The sequence below is a fragment of the Drosophila albomicans genome, chromosome 2L (assembly GCF_009650485.2).
Source record: "Drosophila albomicans strain 15112-1751.03 chromosome 2L, ASM965048v2, whole genome shotgun sequence".
In the NCBI taxonomy this organism is placed as follows: domain Eukaryota; kingdom Metazoa; phylum Arthropoda; class Insecta; order Diptera; family Drosophilidae; genus Drosophila; species Drosophila albomicans.
In genome coordinates, this window is record NC_047628.2 from 9,554,969 (window position 1) to 9,577,019 (window position 22,051).

The window sequence follows — 22,051 nt, forward strand, 5'->3', positions numbered from 1 at the left end:
GATTTGTTGTCTCAACGCGCAGTGGAAAATTGCTGAAAAATGGCAATTTAATGTAAAGAATTTATTACTCGAGGCTTCTGCACTTCAGAGAAACAAGATAGTGAGATACACTTTAAGCAATATTAATTTGAATTTTAAGCGCATTATGAAATTATGCAAACCGCTTAAAAAAATCCAATTCATAAAAATTGCTTTTAATCTTTATTTCCATTTGCCTGATTTAAGCACATTTGAAATTAATTTTTATCTCACATCATTTCAGTTCATTTCATAACTTATCACCCACTGAGCACGGCGATAAAAAACGTTTACTCCAACACGTGCCTCCTCCTCGTTGCCCTCACACGCAGCCCAAATCATTTGTCGTCTTGAGTTGGGCCTTTTGTATGACATGGTTGAGCCATTACTGGCAACTTACAAGTTAACCGAGGCCTCTGTGTGTGTGTGTTGCCTACTCAACTTGTTCAACATGACGTATACGCAATGTAATGTGTGCACTGAGCAAAGTGGAGTAAAAAGCAAAAGTACATTTTGTAAAACATGCCCATCATTGTTGACACGTCGACTTTTCTCTCTCAACTCTCAATATATGCGTCATAAGTTGGCTCTGTTTGCTTTTGGCTTTCGCTCAAGTGTTGGCCATTAAACGTGTGCCAATCGTTCTCTCTCTCAGTTCTCGTCCTTAGAACGAATGACAAAGAGAGTAAAGAAATCACTATGGTGAATGGATGTCAATAATTTCTTGGAAGCTGTCATTCTTATATAAATTACCAAATTGCTACCAGTTTCTCATTCTCACAATTTGCCCAGCATTCTTTTCTTTTTTGTGGCCAAACAAAATTGGGGAAAATAAAAAGAAAATCAACTTTTTAAACGCCCCAGTTATTAAATGCACATTTTGTTTGGTTTGCGATAGGACAGGGAACGTTCATTCATTAAGTGGCCTAGCATCATTCCCTCTTTCTGTTTTTTGTCCTCTCTCTCCCCAGTTTCTGTTTTGGCCAACTGAAAAATTGTCAAGCGTAAAATTATAATTAATTGCCCAGTAACACCAGAGACTGGCAGTCACAACAGACAACGGACGATAGACGACAGTTCCAGGTCCTGTCTCCGGTCCACAGTCTGGTATATGGAAGATAGCTCGCAACAGGCAAAATGTCAAAAATATTCTTGCAGGACATACATAAAGTCGCAACCTTATTTCTGGCTCTTGTCAGCTGGAGAATATGTTTTTTTCCTGAATGTGTGAACTGCCGCAAAAATTGTGATAATTGTAAAAGAGAAACACCCAAATTGTGTTTGAAGTGGCTTAATTGGGACAAATTAGAAACATTTAATTATCACACAGATAAGTTTTCAATATCAATTTAGCTTATTTTAAGCTTTGTGTCCAAAAAAAAAAAACTTTTTGAAAAGAGCACTAACTAAATAACAAATTTAATGAAGATTATTCAACAAGAATTTGAAGATATAATATTTATATTCAAAACCATAGAAAAAACTTAATTAAATTATACAAAAAAATTATATATATTAAGTAAAGAGACCGATTAAACTTCAATCTATACAAAATTTTAATTGTATTTAGAGCGTGTGAGAAGATACAAATATAAATTCAACTTAAATACATTTGTTGAAATATATTAAATACATTATTGCAAATTTTTAACAAGATATTTTAAGCTTCTTTGTTCAACACAAATGACTGCAAAATCAATTAAAGTCTCTTGAAATTGTCACTAACTGCTATTTGCTATTTTGAAAGCCACTCAAAAATATTTCTTTATTTCATTTTCTTATTTACATGGCATGTGAACGGCGACAACAACTGTAAACCAACCAAACAACCAACCCGCCGACCAACAATGTCATGCACAACAACAACTACAACACAACATCAACAACTACAATAACTATGCTATTGCCAACTGCTGACACCTGGTGAACAATCCACGGTCTACGGTCTGCTGTGCTCATTTCATTACCCCCACGCGGCGTATGAATAATATGTCGCTTGTAACTGTTGCCATAACTATGTCTGTGTGTGCGTGTGTGTATGTTGGCGTATACAGTGCCACCAGACATTCTGGACTATCCGACCAGCACGGACATGGTCATACGAGAGGGTTCAAACGTAACCCTAAAATGTGCAGCAACCGGTTCTCCAACGCCAACGATAACCTGGCGACGCGAAGGTGGCGAACTGATACCACTGCCCAATGGCGCCGAGGGTAAGCATACATACATACAAATACATCTATACCATAGCCAGAGAGCGAATGAAAGTGTGAGTGCGAATGCGAATACGAATGGAGGAGGGGAGAGTGGGGAAGTAGCTTGCTGTTTGCATGACAAATGGACTCTGGCGGAGATTCTGCGGGTTGGGCATGTAAATTATTTGCAGCAATGTCGAAGTCAAACAATGGTGCGTGCTCTCTCAGCATTAAATTTCCATGACAGCATTTTAAAGTTACTTTCACAATTCCTTATAATTAACTTGAAGCCACATCGAAGCACAGGCCGTCGCTCTTGTTTCAATAATAACAATTGCTAGACTGTAATTAATTCATATACCAAAGTCATCGTGAGTATTCGTGACTGTGCAAGGTGCGCAAATGACGCTAATAAAGGGCAGTGATCAACTTTTGATATCAAGGTTAATTGTACAGCTCTTAAGCACTCAAGTGCTTCAATTTTACGATTTAAATGCAAATTTTTTTAAAGAGTTTATTTGTTAGCAGAAAACTTGAAAAAAGTAAATGAACTATTATAGCAAATTAAACGAAAAAAAGCAACTGAGCTGGAAGTACTTAATTGGGGTCTTTTTTTCATCGCTAAATATAGAATTTATTTAATTTCTTTACGTTAATTAAAAAATGATTTTTAACGAATATTAGTTGTGAACAACATCAACAATAAAAATTTATAAAATAGGATAGAATATCGGTTGACAAAATTGCAATAAAAATATTTCTGTGTAAAATATATATAATGATAAAAACAATAAATTATTATTAATATTTTGCGACGGATTTGTTATAATTCTGCCGGAAATTCAATTGCTTAGACTTGAATTTAACATACATCATTTATTTATTAGATGTTCTACTTCCTGCATTTTACTTTCTTTGCTTGGTATTCAGTGTAGTTCAATAATAAGCCAGTGCTACAGTCACTCTCGACACAGCTGTCGAAATTGATCAGATAGTTGGAGCTTGAAGCACGGCTGGTTTTATTGATGCCAAAGAACAATATGCCTTCGATAATGCTGGCTGAAACTGTGACAGGTGCATTACTTGAAAGGAAAAGCATGGCAAAAGGCATTCTCAATTCAAATCCAATTGTAAATCTACATCGAGACTGTGGTTTTGGTGCTGTCAGCTTGTGCTGGGCCAAATGAAACATTCATTACACTTTTGCCACCACCCGGCAATCGATAAATCGCTCGACAGACTTTCCTATTCGTCTTTAGCTTCGATTTTGCCTAACACACACACACACACCAAATGAGATGGAAATAAAATGCCAATGTGCTTCGATAGGCAAGGAAAGAAAAGGACCTGTGAATTCGAATGTTTCGGAATTGTTCGAGGAACAGGAATCGTATGGAAATTTTGCAAAAAGAATTGCAAGTCTGCTTCGTCATAATGCTGAAGTTGATGCATAACCAAAAATATCAGAAATCAAAATACTGACTACTGCTACTAAGTACTGACTTGCATATGCAATGAGTAAGAAACTGACTGTTTTTCAACTGGAAGTCTATTTGAATAATACTAATGAAATATTTATGTATGGTTGAGAAATTTCTGAGATTTCGGTTTAATTGTTTGCTGTATTGTTATATGAATTTCTCAATCCCTTCACCAATTCCCACACAAAATAGTTCAAGTAAGCGAATGAGTAAATATTTGGAGGAATACAAATAGAGTGAATACACTCACAGTTGTGTTCACATTTGTGTGCCAGCAATTGTTGTTTGCTTAACAAATTTGTTTGATATCCTAATTAACCTATATGTTTCTCTCTTTCTCTCTCTCTCTCTCTCTCTCTGTGTATTTTCTTATGCTTGCAGCCATCGCGTACAACGGCTCGTTTCTGACCATTGCCAAAGTGAATCGCTTGAATATGGGCGCCTATCTCTGCATTGCCTCAAATGGCATCCCGCCAACAGTCAGCAAGCGTGTCATGCTCATTGTGCATTGTAAGTATGCGGGATTTGCAGTCTCTCCCAGAACTGGGAAAAATGGGGAGCTGAGGGGCATATCAATTTTGCATATTTAAATATTTATAGTTTTACGCTAGAGCACCGCATGGCGTCACTGCCGTTGTCGGTGTCGCTTGTCGTTTGTCGGTGTCCTGGTGTCGGAGTCGGAGTCGGTGGCGTATGAGCAATGTGCTCCAGACTGGAGCGGAGATGGCGCAGACAGCGACACACACAAAGCGCCACTTCAAATCTCACCATAGAAAATATGCTGTGCATTTTAATATTGCTCGGAAACAGAGGCAACCAGAGAACTGGCCAATCTCCATCCCTCTCACTCTTTCTCTCTCTATCCATCTCACTCTTTGGCACTTTGTCTGTTGGTTGCATACTTTTAGGTGCCATGCATAAAGTAAATAATTAAGTGTGCCCCAGCTAGTTAGCATTTTTAGCGCACTTTTGCTTTGGCACTTTCCCTCCTTCCTGCCCTTCTACCCGCTGCCAGCCAACACGCAACTACTGCTAATTAAATAAAAATTTAAGTTGCTGAGCAATTTGCGAGGCAAGTTTACTGTTAGGTGCGCTGTAAAGTGCGCTATATTCTGAATGGAGCTGCAGCAGGCGAGAGCATAAAGCAAAGCTCGCGGTTAACCATTTATCCTCTTGGCAAGTTTACTTACTTAACTTATTCAACTGCGAATATTAACAAAAAAAAAAAAGCAAAACGAAAACATCAGGAATTTGCTCTCTGCGGTTTTCAATAAAAATTAAAAAGCAATTAGTTGCACAAATAAAAGGCAACCGCAACAAATCGCATTGCAAAACGAAACAATAACAAATGGAATTTCATATGAATGCGAATACAATTTTTTTCTTCACACATGCCAGTGTCCAGTGGCCATTGCCATTCATTTAAGCCACATACCTGACCTGCCATTACAATTACATTCCGCCATTAAACGTCGTTCTCCGGTACTCAGTTAACTCCCATCCTTGCTCTTTGTTCTTTTTACGCATACTTTACTAGCTTTGCTGTTATTCCTCCTTTTATCCTTTTACAGTTCCGCCAATGATTTGGATACAAAATCAATTAGTTGGTGCCGCACTTGCACAGAACATTTCCCTGGAATGCCAATCAGAGGCGTTTCCCAAGTCCATTAATTACTGGATGAAGAATGATACGATTATAGTGCCAGGTAAGTGAGTACAAAAAGTGTAGAGACGATAAAGTCAAAATCATTCAATCAACTTTATCGTGCACTAAATGTCGCACCAAAAATTGCCAAATACAATATACGAAACATTGACTTATTTGTGTGTGGTTACAAATACAAATTTAAATAATTACCTTCTATCTTTACTGAATAAAATCCATTTTTATTCTGAAATGAATAAGGAAGAGAAATAAATCAAAAATAACTCTAATAAATAAACTCATATTTCATTTCCTTCAAGGAAATTCAATTTCTAGTCAGTAAAATTTACTGCAGGAAAAATGGGGAAACCATTTAATTATGGTCTTTATTTAATGTAGTAAATGATTTTTTTAATGAAATTGCTGTGCTGCCTTTCACTTGAGCAAAATGTACAAAATAAGCATAAAATTCTACAAAATGTAATTAATTTGACGCATAGTCAGAGCAATTCTTTGATTGCACTCTAACCCTTAGGCGCAATTTCAACTTAATTTCCTGGCGGCCATTAAAAAAGCTGACCATCTACCATCAAGCATCTAGCCATTCACTCAAACGCCCACTCATCTTGCACGGCAAATGAACTGCACGACAAAAAATTAAAAAAAGAAGAAGATAGAGAACGAACAAAAAAAGAGAATGGAAAAGGACAAAAAGCCAACATCGGACGCCCACTCAAAACCACAGTCTGCACTTTCCCCTCTCCCTCTCCTCTCTCTTTCTCTTTCTTTCTCTATCTTTCTCTACAGAGTGTAGAGCAGGCCTCAAGCTGACCAAGAGCCTAGCGAAAAAGTCACAGACATCCAGACAGTTTTTTCGCTCTCTCTCCTCGTTTTTCTCGTTTTGGTTTTTTGTCTTTGTTTTTTATCTCCTGTTGTTTTCAAGTTGCGCCGTGACACAAAATGGAAAAAGTGATTGAAAATGACCTCAAGTCAAAAGCAGTTTCAGTAGCCAGCAAACTGTCCTCCAGTTGGAAGTTCTTAATGGAGTTTTTTTTAGCCGAAGTGCGTTGAATTTCATAAGTACATAAAAGGGTTGCTTTTCAGAACTTATGGCCAGTAGAAGTGCCAAGTTTAAGCGGCTTATGAATTGGCCAGGAAAACGAAGTTAAAATCAGTTTTAGATATTTTTAAAGTTCTCTTCACAAAATCTGAAAACAATAGATTCCATGAATTCAATCCATTTCGAGTTTATTATCATGTATCCACAGATTTCGTTTGTGCTTAAATTAATCTTGATCAAAACTGGATTTACTCATATCGTATTAATTGCCCGAAATCTCGAGACTGAACCCAATTTCCATTTAATCCGAAACATAAGCAAATCTCTGCTTTTATCCATTTGAAAAGCATTTTGTCTAAACTAATCAGTCACTTAGCTGCCATGCATAACAATTACCTGTGGCCAGTTTTGCTACCCTACAAAATGCTCGACAAAATGAAACGACAAAGCTTAGTGCAAACTACTAAATCTAACCGACATCAAACGTAAATCAAAAGACTGCTAGCCAAGCTACCGAGAAACTCCATGGGGGGCAGATGATGGCAAAACGGGTTTTTGTATAAATTAAAATGAAACATTTGATATGGGGAAGACTCGAGGTTGCCTAAGATGACAACAATTCGAGGTAAAAGTTGATTTTCTTTTCGGGGAGGTTTTTTTTTGCTCAGTTTTATTTTTGGTAAGCCAAATTACTTTAACTCAGGACAAGGCCAGACAAAGGACACCAAGTTCGACAAATATACACATATGTCCAGTGCACGTGTGTGTGTGTGTGTATCAGCTAACCAGACTGTTGACTCGGCAATTCCAAATGCGAAAGTGACTGACTAACTGATTGACCGAATGGGGGAATGATAGAATGTCTGACTGCAGCTGTAGTAAAACGGGTTAAATTTCATTGCGGTTATATATGAGCTTCATCCTCACATAGCAACACACATACATCTATACATACATACATATATCGTGTACACAGAGCAATTACTAAACGTGTTTATCTCACTCTCCTTCTCCTGACTTTCTCTGTTTCTCTCTCTTCTCAGGTGAACGCTTTGTGCCCGAAACCTTTGAATCTGGCTATAAAATAACAATGCGCCTGACCATCTACGACGTTGACATTTCGGACTTTGGGGCGTATCGTTGTGTGGCCAAGAACTCGCTGGGCGACACAGATGGTGCGATCAAATTGTATCGTAAGTATTCTCAACAATACTAACAACATTCATTACAATAACCATAAACGTAAACGTAAATGTAGATGGAGCTGTGTAGTTGTAACTGTAACTGCAATTCTAACTATGTGTGTATAGTACATATTAGACGACTGTAGAACAATGGTCATAAGTCAGAGAGCCACTGGCAATTAGGGCCCAAAACTATTTGCCTGCCAACTGTAGCATTTAATTAATTTAGGCCAATGACAGAGCTCTTTGAAAACAATGTGCATAATAAATACCAAAGCATTGCCTCTCAAAACTTTACTTACGAGCCATTGACCCAGGCTAACGCTGTTGTCCTTTGACAATCCTCCACAGGTTGTGGAGTGGAAATGCATGACAATGATTGATTTATGACCAGGCAATATCAATCAGCGCAGAAAGTGCAAAGAAGTGTTCTTAAGATATGCAAAAGTATTGTAAATTTTTCAATTTCGAGTCACATTTGTTTCTTTTGATTTGTTAAAGTTAAAAAAAGGTTTTTTTTTTAATAAAATGTGAAAAAAAATCAAAAATTCATTAAATATTAAAAGAAAAGTTCGACTTTATATTCCTGTAACAATTTTTTTGATATAATCAAAGCAGTGCGATATTAATGGAAAAGTATACTAAGTAAATGTATTGCAAAATACTTAAATATGCCCAAGGGTATATTTGGTATATCTACTCATTCAAAATATATAACTCAAAATGTACCAGATTGTAAACCAAAGCATCTGCTTTTTCACCATATAAAATTATCTCTTAAAAAACTTCTACAATTTTTATATCCTTCTACCCCATGGTTAGCGAAAAAAAAACTCTGACCTAAGTTATTTGATTTGAGCTCCTCGAAAATGAAAATAATATATAATATAATATAGTAAATACTTTTCTTTTGTTTTTAAACAGATATTCCACAAACAACAACAATAACTACCATGGCGCCAACAGTATCGATCAATACAGTGCCCGTAGTGATTGTTAAATATAATAAAGGTAATTTTTAACAAAACTATTAAAATATTATATATTAATTATAACCTTTACTTCTCTACAGAGCAACGTTATAGCAGCAACACCAACTCGAATAGCAATAATCCATACAACTACAATAATCAGCAAAATAATAATAAGGCACAACGCCCAAAATCAAAGGCAATTGATCAGCCGCCGTCTTCGTTGAATACTGTTTATATGGGCGCCACATCGAGCTTATGGAACTCACAGGATCATCACTCGCAGGCCACAGGACGTGGCAGAGATCATCAGCAGCAACAGCAGCAGCATTTGCAGCCTCAACACCACGGTAAGTCTCTCTGCCTGTCTGTCTACCATATTTGGAGTGGCGAAAAACAATTCTCCTGGGAATACCCCTAATGCTGAACGACTGTGAGCTACTTAACGCGTCGAAGGACACTTCAAGTTGTTTCTTACCCTTCGGCTAATATTTTTATTGGCCCGACTGGCTGACTGTGTGCGAAGTAGCTTCTCATGACACAGCAGACTATAAATATTTGGCCATTTATTTTATGTTTATGACAAATCATAACGACTTTGGCACGGCTTAAGGGCTATGCCCTGCTGTCGACACTTGTTAGATACAGATACTTTGGCTCAACTCAAGAAAAATATTTTGCCAAAGCATATGGCAGTCGTTCACATTCCCACTTCCCCTATCCCAACCGCCTTTCTTTGACTGTCTGTCCAGCTAGCAATGAAAATATGACTTTCTAGCATGCAATTCTGCTCCCTCAGGCAGAAGTCTCTTGGGGTTTTGCTTCCACTTTTTCTCTCATCCTCTTCGACAGCTGACTGTTAGCGCAACGCTTGCCAAAGTATCTCGGGTAATGTGCTGCTAATGTGGCTCATCATAATGTACAATCAACATAAATAATAAAGCTTGCAAATCCCCATGTTTGTCTAAAGCATGTCCTTGAAATTATCATTGACCCAAGTAAAAAGTTTATTAACGCAGTCAAGCAAAACAGAAAAATATTTGTCGACTCTACTTATTGTACAGGACTTGTGGTAAATCATGAATTTCTGCATAAAATATTTAAATAAGTGTTCCATTTTTTCATTAAGAATACAGAAAATAAAGTTATTGCTTCAGCAAACGCATTCAAAAATATATAAATTTTGATATTATTTTCATGATTAACTATTTCTAATTTTTTTTTTCTTAATAATTTCTATGTACTTTAAACGTTTTATTTTACTTTTTATATCTAGATATTTTTAATTTAAAGAGCTTAAAATATTTTCAAGTATTGCTTAGTTTGATCCCAAGTTAAATCAATAAGAAAATTTCAATTAGACACTTTCGCGAATTTAATGCAAACCATTTGTTTTACATACAATATTTCACAAGTCTTGCTGCATATCTCCCCAGTTGGATTATAAAAAGTCAAAGTGTCATCGAGCTGGTTAGCTCGCAGTGTGGCAGCCAATCAATAAACATAAAATTTTATACAACTCCCCCGCCTAGAGTAGTTGGCTGCCCATGTTGCCAGTTTGCTTACAATCGATGACAATATCCATATCCTCTTCTAGGATAGGCGAGGGGAAGGACTGTAGGGGGCTGAACACTGTGGCAACGCATAAAACTTTAGAGGCGCCTTGTTGTAGTGGAAAATTTCTGCATACGCGTTTGAGTAAAATAAAATGCAGTCGGCAGAGCAGAAGAAGCGAATGCAGCGACAAAATCAAATCGAACAAATTGAATATGAGAGGGACGATTGAGATAGTATGAGCGAGAAGGCAAAGAGGTGGGGCGGAAGAGGGCACCAAAAAGCGCACAATAAAAATTTTAGACAAATTGCGCACACAAGGCGTCAAGGCAAAAAGGGTCCATGGTATGGATGCGAAGTCGAAAGGGGAAGAGAAAGCAGTAGAGCTAGTCTAACCGCCCGCTGGAGACCGAGTCTGAGACTGCAGCCATCTCATCTTGTGAACGCCTCCAGCCTGCAGCTACAACAATTTTTGGCAACGACAGCAGAAATGTTGCGTTGTCGCTGCAAAGCAACGGGGTCTTGGCCAGCAACATGTCAGAAGGAAGGAAGCAGAAGGAAGAGGAAAGGGAGTAGTTTGAAAGATTGAGGGGCCGCTACCCCTGGTAATGGCGGAATGGTGCTGCAATGACGACAACTTTCAAGCCTGGCATGCAACGTCGTAAGCGCTGCGTTTACAGTTAGATTTATTACCTGCTAGATGTTGCACATACTCGTATCGTGCCACATCGAGAGAGCGCCAAGCCATGCGGGCAAAAGGACTCACAGAGAGGAAGAGGAGAAAGCAACTTCAACTGCTGCTGCTGCCGCCTCTGGGAATTGTGAATAGAATGCGAATGGCAATGGCAATGGGCGGGCGCTTATCGCTGTTGAGCTTTGCATATGTCGCGACTGTTTTTTGGGCTCGTTCTCTCACAACTTTAAATGCAGAACAAGCAGCGACGACGCGCGGCAAATGAGAACATGCCAGCAGATATGTTATGAGGCAGCCATCACGCCCATTTAACATATAGTATAGTTTACTATATACCATACAAGTTCTGGTAGTGTTCTTCGTAAATTGAAATTCAATATGCAAATTTCATTACCAATTAGCCTAAACTATTCAAGTACTTTTTGAGATATTTTATGTGCGTTGACTGAGCACGTAAAATAGATTCAACATTTAAATTAGCTCCAGCATAATGTTTGTATTTAATTGAAACGAACTCACATGTGTATTGCCTTAAAATTCTACTAAAATATAAAAAACTGTCTATAATAATAAATGCAATACTATAGGAGCAGGTTCTCAATATTATTTTTGCTAAAATTCAATTTGATTCGAAATTGAATAAAATCAAACAAATATTTACTTTACCTCCCACCAACCTTAGAATATTTTTAGATTGAAATGGTGTTTTGATTTATGAAATAAATTTAGATTATTGTTTAACTTTAGTAGAGCTTAAATATTGTTTAATATTAGATTTAATATTTTATTTAGCTGGCAATAGTATTGAAATAAAATTACTTTGTTTTAAGTATTATATTGGAAACTGCCTAAATCTACTTTGCCTAATTTATATATTAAATAATATAAATGGATTAAAATTAAACTTTAATTTTTTATATAAATAGGGTATTCGTTTTTATTACAGTTTAAATATTTTTGTAATGTTGTATAATATTCAATTAAACTCAATATGTACGATGGTTATCGTTTTACTTTGATTTTAATGTGAAAAAAATAGATCAAGTACATCAAATTTTCAATTTAAAATAAATAAATTCTCTTAAAAAATAAATAATACTAAAGTTTGATATTGTTTAAATAAATTATTTGCTAAAAATTCGCTTTTTATTAATTGGATTAAAATCCAATTCAAATGAAATGAATATGTTGCCAAAATCTAATTACTTAGTTTCCAATTGGAGAAGCTGTAGTGCATCTTTTAAAAGTATACAACCAAATATTAAATGTAGCAATTGCATTTGGTGTGCACTTAAACTGTCATTAAAATGTCGCAATCAACCACAAAAGCTGCTGCAGTGGCAACTGCAGCTTTCATTTTTAATTTGCTCGGCCAACGGGCAACAATATGACACAAATTACAAGGAAATGCAATAAAAAAAATGAAATGCAACACCCGCAGGACGACTGGCCGGCCAGTCATGTCCTGGACTGTGCTGTCCTGTCCTGGCTGCAGTTGCAGTTCCATTTCCACTTGCAACTGTAGATGCTACGACGGAGTACAAGTGAGACTTCATGATGATTACTGGCATTCAGCAGGCCGCAATAATTTGCTTATAATTTGCCGACTTCTTCAGCCAGCCGCATCCTCCTCCCCTTAGCCCCTCGCATGGACATACAAAGCCAGAGTGAGAAATGATAAAGTATATGAAATGCAACAGACAGTAAAACAGTGCAAAGTGTTGTGCAATTGGAAATGGCATCGCGTGCCTCCAGCTCTTTTTTGTCTTTTTATGTACTGTTTGAAGCCGCGAAGTGTGCAACTGTTTCTGCCACATGGCGTTAAATGCATTGCCGCCAACAAAAATGAATAAACGCGAAAAAAACACACAGAGAGAAAACAATAAAAACCGAAATGTAACGCATACGCCGCGTTCGCCACTCAAGTGAGTCTCAAGTGCCGTCTGTTGCAAGCAACTCTACTGCGCACCGTGTTCTTTTTTAAGTGCAACAGGCGCTACAAACTGAGGTGTGAATAGCCTCGGTGTCGCGGTGAAGTATACCCCGCCCCCTCGCCCACAAAGAGTGTCAGTTGAAAGTGCGCTAATGGAGCGCATCAAAGGGCGGTTGACTGACTGTGGCAATGGGTGTGCCAATGGAATCACTTCAATGAGCTTAAAATCGAAATCGAAATCGAGAGAAAACCAATGAAATTACCTTTACACTTTAAGCGGGAAATCCATTTGATTGCATTAAATGAGAAAATAGTTATTTTAATCCAATCTATAGTATAAAGTTTATTGCCTATCGGAATCAATAATACAAATATGAGAGTTGCAATGCCGTTTATTTCTATTAGCTGAAGTTGCCTCAGTTTATCCTGATTGCACCCCGGGGTCACTGAGAGAATTATGCAGAAATTACTTAAAGTTTACTCTCAAGTAGTAGTTTGCCAGCCTATAAAAACTGTGAGAGCTAAAACGTTGTTTGGCCCCGGCGGCAGCGCTTTTCTTCGTTTTCCTTTTTTCTTTTCGTTTTCTTTATGGTTAAGCGCTTTAAAGACACCGCTGGGACTAACACACACGCATAAACACATGCTCAAGCGTCAATAAAAATCAGCCAGACACTCACCCACACACACACACACACATACACAGCAATCACACACATGGAGACCAGCACGGACAAGGAGACCAAGCGACAGCAGCAGCAACAGGACAAACAGAGAGCAAGAACTAAAGCCAGACAAGGCAAAGTGAAACTCTCGTTGATGGTGTTGGTACTTTTCACACATGGAATGGAAATGTTTGCAGACGCCAGCAAAACAACTCTGCCAAAAGGGGGTTGAAAACGCGGGGCAATACGGGGGGTTAGGGAAAAGCTGCTTATAGAAAAATAAAAGCCAAAAGACATACAAATAAATTTTCGACCCGGTGCAAAGCAATTTGCGCATTTCCGTTATAAAAATAAAAGGGTTCCTCGTTAAAAACAAAACGAACCGAACTCTGCTTGGCACAAAAATAACAAACAGCCAAAAAAGAAAAAAACCTGAAAACAGAAAAAGGAGAAAATATTCTCAATACGATATTTCACTGTTATGACAAACTTGGTTCAATGCAATGAACTTGGACTGACTGCCTAAGCAGTCTCAAGAGAGCCGAAAACAATTTGTCTCCTCTGACTCGAGTGGGAGCAGATGTTCGCAATAAACTACGACTTACTCAGTAGTGTATTCAAATGCCAATTAATAGCACATGTATGAAAGAAAAATATGTATTCATATTTAATAAAACATTTCTCGTTTTTGTATCTCGATTTAATTTAGTTTGCAAATGGTGCCTTTTATTGATATTTTTTAAATATTCTACAATCTCAATTAATCTAAACTTTGTATGTAATAGAATTATAAAATGTATTTCATTGTGTATTCTTCATTTTCTTAATGATGTAATTACTTGTGCTTAAAAAATTTAAAATACAATTTTATTTAAGTCAGAATTTCACTTTTGATTTTTTGAAATTAAATTAATTTTACGTTCCTACAAAACAGAATAATATTAAAAAAAAAGTATTTAAAATAACTGTGATTTATTTAGTGGAATCACTTATTTATTATTGATTACCAACTACATTTTAATGTGAGTGCTTGAAAATTCCAAGAGCTTGACACACATATCTTTGCAACTGGCCAAAGTTTAAAATGTAAAGTGCTGTTGAAGTGGAACCCACCGCATTCCAACAACCACACAACTCCAAACAATGTTCCTAATGACCAATGGATGCCTACAGCAAAGCCAAATAAAACAGAAAAACAAAACAGAGGAAGGGAATGTCCTTCCTTTTGGTTCCGACACCAATGGCAACCCGCTACATTTGTAACTGCAGCACACAAACAAATGTCCAATGAAACAGATTGCCAGGAAAACAAACAAAAACACAGCAACGCAAAAAAAAAAAAAAGGAAAGGAAAAATACAGAAATGTAAAGAAAAAACACAAACTGCACGATAAATTGATGGCAAAAACAATACACAGCCTCCCCCGACTCTCCCCTTCGCCAATCGAATCCAGAGACATCCCACCCAACGAGTTGTTCTTTATTTGGTGCCTCTTATTTTTTTTTCGGGGTTGGCTGGTTGGAGTGCATGTCGTGGCGCAAGGGTTTAACGCACTTAAGCAATAAAAATCGAAACAATTTTCGATGCTGCCAAGTGAAATTGAAACAAAATGCCAACTGAGGAAATACTTTCGATTTTGGCCAAAAACGGAAAACTGTACAAGTGAGAATGTTATAAATAAGTGGAGCAGTCGACAAATACAGCCAAAGTTGTGTCCCTTTATATGCAATACTTTCACTCTGCCCAGTCGTGTCTCGCTCTGCCCTGCCCCGCTTGTTCTCTCCATTCGCCCAGTGCTTGGCTGACAAACTGTTTGGTTTTGTGTGTCCTGTACGTCCTGTGGTGTCCTGTGTGTTCTGTGTATATATTTTTACTCCCTATTCACATTGCCTGCCGCTTGCTACAAATGACTGGCCATAAACGCATCCTGTCTATTGTTTATGCTTGCTGGCGTGTGGCAAGCGCATAATTGAAAAAGGACATTCGATTGGCAGCAATATGGCGGCCAGAGTTATGAAAGGACACATCATAAAAACCATGCACGTAAAATAAAGGAAGTGAACTTTTGATTAAGTAACACAGTCAGACCTGCCAAAACAATATCAATATCTATAAATACGAAACTCATCAATTCAATGGTTATCTAAATCTCTTTTTCTTTGTCACTCTCTCTCTCTCTTTCTTTCCAGCGCCCGATCACAGCGTCACCTATCGGGCAGATGGGAAGAACACAGCCCTGAAGCATGATGCCAAATCGCTAACCGATGAAATGGATCGCATGCAGGACCTCAAAAGCAAAGCGATGACTCCGATATCATTTTCCCCCCTGCTCATGGCCTCTGCGGTGACCCTGAGCCTCGTGTATTTGGGGACGTGGCCGATCTAATTGCATACAGAATAACTTTGTGTAAAATGTACAAATTAAACTGCAAGAGGAATGAAGCAAAATGATAGTTCTATTAAACCTATAGATTTAGCCTGTAAGCAATAATTTCACACATCGAGTTGGCCACACAAAAAGGAAAAGAGATGTTAGTTTGTAATTAAAATTGACATATGTGTATAAAGTTGTTGTTGCTAAGGGTCACTTAGTGCGTAAGTTGAAAAGGGTTTTTTTCGGATTCTATCCCCATATAAACTCACACACATACACTCCCATAAATAAGTTCTGAAAGATACGGAAATACAAAGTATTAGCATGTAAAGTGAAAGCATAAATCCGAATGCAAAGGAAATGGAAAAATCTCTTTAAACCTGGGATTCTCAGCAGTTTGTATATGGAAAAGATATTAGCAAATTAACTACACCTCTACTTTGTAACAAAAAAATAAAACAATTACCCAAGTAATGATAATCGTAATCGGAATCTAGCTCTAAGTTCAGTGGTCAAATGTTGCAAGTCTCATTTATTTTCTATCTCATTTATGCTTTATTTTTTTTGGTGCACCGCAAAATGTTTATAAGAAAATGATATACATAAATATAGAACATAAATGAATATATTACTGTAATTTTAATTTAACAAAATTGAAATAAAAATGCCGTCTTAAATAATTTAAAAAACGTTATTGAGTTTTATATTTTCTAAACTGCAATCAAAGGTAAGGCTGTGTGCGTTTATCAATTTACGTCAATATGATATTTTAAATTGTATATAATTTTATAATATTATTTTATTTTAAATAAAATGAAGATTTTATTTCACTTAAGTTAATCACATTTACAAGTTACAAATAACAACATGTAAATTATTACAGAAATTTTTTTCAAAAATATAATATTTACACTTCTTCTTTTTTAATTTTGCTAGTCAATCTCTTTAATAATTTTATTATATATGCTCCTCATAGAAATTCACCAAAATAAGAAATTTTATAAAGCTCCTACAATCCCCAACTTTGTATCTGCATGTAATTCTTCAATTTAGAAATTCTGCCGCAAGCGAATAAAATGAACTCAACCACAAAATATACCATATGAGCAACTGCTGCATTCTCGTGCCCCAAAATTGGCTCATGCTCTTGTCCTGCCCACAGTTTGTTTATTTTTACCATCAAAATTTTAACGCCATCGACCCACATGGAAACATTTTTCATTAAAAAGTAAACGAAGAGCAGCAACAAAAAACCAAAAGCGAAAAATGAGTAACGTTTGCGACTTTATAATTTAATTTAAAAAAACGCAACGCAACTGCAAAATAAAACACAGCAGAGCAAATAAAAAAGTAAAAGAAAAATATCACAATTATTAAAATAAATTAAATGTCTGCTGCTGCCCTCATAAACTCGCGAGCGGGCAATTAAAACCACGTCCAGTGTGGCCACTTTTTGCTCAAGAGTTTAAGAGAACGAACAACCGAAATAAGCGAGAAAACCGGAACTGAAAATGCGCTATGCTTAGAGACAACAGGTATTATGTGGACTAAACCATGAATATGATATGACAATTTTAAATAGAAAAAATATAGATTTTAAACTTTTTATAAATGTTGTTTTATTTAAGAAACAACATTTAGTTGAGAATAAAATTAAAATTCATAAAATAAATTTAGTCAATTTTATTACATGCATGTAAGATTAAAAGAGTATTTCAAAAATAATTGAGAAAGCATTAGCTAATATACCCCATTGCTAAGACTCAGTTGTAGGTGATAAAAATTGCTACCACGGCAATTTGGTTGCATTTTCACACGCGTAGCGCCGCAAATGGCAAAAAATCGGCATGTGTGTGTGAGGCTACGCAATCACCCATGCCCTTCAGGGTTCCCTGCCATAACTGTTCAACTGCATTGAGGCAACCACCTTTACTTTCACTGTAGCACTGTCCACTCAATACAAAGGGCAAGTTAATAAAGCCAACAGTGCATGTGGCTCGTGTCCAGAATGGAGATAAAAATCCTCGGAACTAGCCAGACGACGGCATAGACCGCACAGACACATACAGCAACACACAAAAGTGTGTGTTGGAACACAGACAGTCGCCAAAGGCAAAAGGCAAGAGAGCTGACAACTGGCTAGCGAAATGAGTGGAAACCACGAAAGCTGCTTTCGATCTGCCCAAAAAAGTAGGCCACATTTTTTGCCAGTCGTCATTGCATGTGTGTGTGTCTCTTTTTGCTAACTTTAACATAAATTTCAAATTTATTGCGGCATCAGCCTACCTACCCAGCTCATACATCTCCTTTGACTATATACTCAACACCTTTGGAAATATTACGTTTTTATTATTTAATCGTGTAATTGATAACGTCAATTTGCATTGTAATCAAATATGGCCCTGTCGATGTTTTATGGCGGTTTGCAGGGCCCTCTTTTTTTGCAGTTGACATTGATCAGTTTAATGATGTGAAACTGCAATTATTATTTTAATTAATTATTTGACAGCTTTGTAATTTTTTCTGCAAGTAATATTAATAAATATTTGTCTTTTGTAATACTACAATACTGCTTATGATGCAAAAAATTGGCACAGTTTAAGTTAGCATTGCTCACTTAGTATGAGTTCCTATCTTAAATTTTCCCTTTTAGCACATAAATTAATTTTCATCTAGAAAAATTATTGCATTTGACATTACCAATTGCTTAATTTTTTCTGATGGGTTTAATAATGGAACAGTTTGTGAAGTTGTTCTAACCAACATTTAGAAATCACCGAATGGTGAAATTGTCACATGCATAGGACTGGGATATTTTTAGTTAGAGCTTTCAACAAAAGTCCCTAAGAAAAGCTTGGCACATTCTGGCACAGCTTTAAAACGAACCTTGCAACCATTAAGGCAGACATGCGCAAAAGCTCTTCTTAAAGTTGGATAACCACCAACCAAACTGTAAAAAAAATTTAACATTATTGGTACTCCATAGCAGAGATTTAAACCCCAGAGCTTTCGTCTGTTTTTGAATTTCGAACATCTGCAAAACAAAGTTTAATAAGTATGAGAACATATACAACAAGTTTACAATCGTCTGAAATAATAATGCAATATGAATTCGTGAAATCCGATAAAGTATTTCAAATATCGCATGTCTGACTCTCAGTCCAGTCTACTCGTACAATTGAATACATTTAGTGCGTACATTATCAGAAGCCTAGGTTTACCCGATAAATCGTATACTAGCAATAAGTAATACGATAAATGTAGAACCCAACACACGAGCAAGATTACAAGTTTTTTTTCTTTTCAGCCTTATCGCGAAAATTCCGAGATAATACAAGGAAATTACAATATGTCAATACAAGAAATGAGAGAGAGAGAGAGAAATAAGAATAATAGCAGTGCTTATCAATTTTCCATTAACCGTATCAGTAAGCAAGTAGTTTTGGGTATATTTAATAGTTAATAATCCGTGAGTAGCTCAGTTCTTTCTCAGTCTTTGAGCCATGGGGTTCGCTATAATAGTTTTGTCCCTTCTGCTGACTTTTGTGCTAAGTTACTTACGACAATGCTACACATTCTGGGAACAACGCGGAATAGCTCAGCTACGTCCAAACCTTCTATATGGACACTTCTTCAAGTTAAACGCTGTACATCTAAACGACTTGATTCAAGAGACATACGATGCATTTAAAGGCAAATATAAAGTGGCTGGCACTTACATCTTTACTCGACCTATTGCTATAGTCACAGATCTCGATCTGATCAAATCAATACTTATCAAGGACTTTAGCAATTTCGTAAATCGTTCGGATCATCCTGCTCCAGAAAATGTGCATCGTAATCCGCTTTTGGGAAATTTGTTTAACATGTATGACGAAAAGTGGCGAGCGCTGAGAGCGAAACTGACTCCCACTTTTACCAGTGGCAAGATTAAATCTATGTTTAACACCATATCGGATGTATCTCAGCAGTTGGAAGATACATTTCGAACGGAAGTGGGATCCGGTGGAGTCTTGGACGTTTACGATCTTCTTGGTCGTTACACAGTCGATGTCATTGGAAGCTGTGCATTTGGCATCGAGTGTAATTCCCTTAAAGATCCTCAGGCAGACTTTCGAGTTATGGGTAGAAAACTTTTTACTGAAACCGAAACCAATATCCGCTGGATTCTTTTTAAGCTTACCTATGTAAAGTTATTGGCAAAAATACCATTTCGAAGTTTTTCCGATGACAATATTGGGTTTTTTGTAAATATTATTCGACAGACTGTTGAACATAGAGAGCGCGAGAATATAAGGAGAAATGATTTCATGGATCTATTGATAGACCTTCGGAAATCAGAACACAGCCAAGGATTATCAGTAGAGCAACTGGCAGCTCAAGTTTTCGTTTTCTTTATCGCTGGTTTCGAGACTAGTTCCAGTAACATGAGCTATGCTCTTTTCGAATTGGCTAAAAATAAGGATAGCCAGAGTAAACTAAGGACGGAAATTCAGAGTGTACTTCAAAAACATGGAAAACTGACCTACGGAGCGATGATGGAAATGACATATTTGGATCAAGTTATCAATGGTGAGTGTGATAATAATATAATATAATTACTCCTACAACAAAGAAGATAAGAATTGTACACATGTCTAAATACTTCAATTCAACATCTCACAATAAAGTACATAAAGATATATAGATAAGTAATCAAAGTTCTTGTTTTAAAGCTAAGAGAAAGATAAATGGCTTAAAGCATTTTTGACATCAGACTGATATAATTTTGATTAAAGAAAAAAGGCATAAACCGTTTTATGTTTGAGACTGGTTTTTATCACATCAGTAAAACTCTTATCTGCAAAATTAAATAAAAACAGTGGAGAGAGATATAGCCTAGTGTGCGCGGCTGTGAGATACCCCCTACCCATTTATTAAACTTAATATATACAAAATTATAAAAAAAAAAAACTATAAATATGCCGAAGGCTATATTTGGTATATTGATATAGAACTTCGTTCAAAAAATACCGTAGAGTGCTAAGCATACCAGATTGCAGATTAAACCCTAATGCTTTTGGCTTACAAAAGTATTTGCTAAATAACTTCTTTGATTTTTATCTGATAGCAATCGAATTTCGAGGAAACGATAATACTACAGGCTTAATAGTTAGTTATATAGTTGAAAGTTAGCTTTCAAATTAACTTGAACAAAAAAGTATATCTCTATCTGTTATAGTCTCTGAGATCTTCAGTTCATAAAGACAGACGGACATGACTTTATCGTCTCGACTGTTGGTCAAATCATTATATACTTTATGGAGTCATATATATTTCGAGCAGGCAGTTCTAATACCCTTCTACCATAGGTACCGGACATATTAATAACTCTAATTGTAGATTTATGATGAGAATACTTTGAAGAATACAAGTGTCTAATACGCTGTTAAATACTAAACAGTTATTATAAGTAATAAGTACAAAAAAAATAACTTGTGTTGTGATATTAGGTTGTAGCTAACCGACTGAGTTGTATTTTTCAGAAACGCTTCGAAAATATCCAGGGTTAGTTTCGTTAACACGAATGGCTGCGGAAAATTATAAATTTAGTTCCAATGATAAAGAAATTGTTCTGGAACGCGGTACAAAAGTGTATATCCCAGTGAACGCCATTCACAACGATCCCGAGATATACCCTGAACCCCACAAGTTCAAGCCCGAACGATTCGCACCTGAAGCTTGTCAGCAGCGTCATCCGATGGCTTTTCTTGGATTTGGAGATGGGCCACGAAGCTGCATTGGAATGAGATTTGCGCGAATGCAAGTAAAGATGGGATTGATCACTTTGCTGAACAGATTTAAATTTAGTCCAGCTCCCGGAGAGCCAACAGAGGTTGAAATTATAAACCATGATATTGTTAGACGTCCTCAAAAAGGTGTTAAACTATTTGTGAAGCGTGTTGAAACATAATCTGTCATTCGCAGAAGATTCTGTTAATGCAATTTTTAATTATACTAGAAGAATGTATTGAAATTAAAGTCTTTTTATAAATAAAAGAACTGTAATACAGAGACTCAACTTACAGGTATTATTGGAGAGGAAAACATGTAAGTAATAATTGATAATGCGAACATTTTTATGAATATTAATGTGTTTTTTAAAAGCATTAATTATGCTTAAATATATTTAAATATCAAAACGTAAAATCTAACCACAAATTAACAATAATATAATATTACAGAACATTTTAATTGCTAAAAATCATTGTTTTTAAAAGCTGGTGATAGCAGTTGAAC

At 36.4% G+C, this 22,051-nt stretch overlaps 2 protein-coding genes across 3 annotated transcripts in view; both read left to right on the forward strand.

Moving 5' to 3' along the window:
* LOC117564504 (peroxidasin) overlaps positions 1–16,436 on the forward strand; it is a 45,067-nt gene extending 28,631 nt beyond the window's left edge. Inside the window, exons 7-13 of one of the 2 annotated variants that reach the window (XM_034243321.2) lie at positions 2,073–2,231; positions 4,076–4,204; positions 5,266–5,400; positions 7,443–7,592; positions 8,508–8,594; positions 8,656–8,904; positions 15,588–16,436. In XM_034243321.2, the coding sequence (XP_034099212.1) occupies positions 2,073–2,231; positions 4,076–4,204; positions 5,266–5,400; positions 7,443–7,592; positions 8,508–8,594; positions 8,656–8,904; positions 15,588–15,784 (1,106 nt within the window). In that variant the 3' untranslated portion in view covers positions 15,785–16,436. The remainder of the gene's footprint in view (positions 1–2,072; positions 2,232–4,075; positions 4,205–5,265; positions 5,401–7,442; positions 7,593–8,507; positions 8,595–8,655; positions 8,905–15,587) is intronic. The other variant, XM_052002077.1, reaches the window with a different exon arrangement.
* Positions 16,437–19,638: 3,202 nt separating this feature from the next.
* Positions 19,639–21,725, forward strand: LOC127565111 (probable cytochrome P450 6a14). The gene is made up of 3 exons (XM_052002257.1): positions 19,639–19,959; positions 20,038–20,344; positions 21,418–21,725. The coding sequence occupies exons 1-3, from the start codon at positions 19,639–19,641 to the stop codon at positions 21,723–21,725; spliced, it is 936 nt and encodes a 311-aa protein (XP_051858217.1).
* The last annotated feature ends 326 nt before the right edge of the window (positions 21,726–22,051 follow it).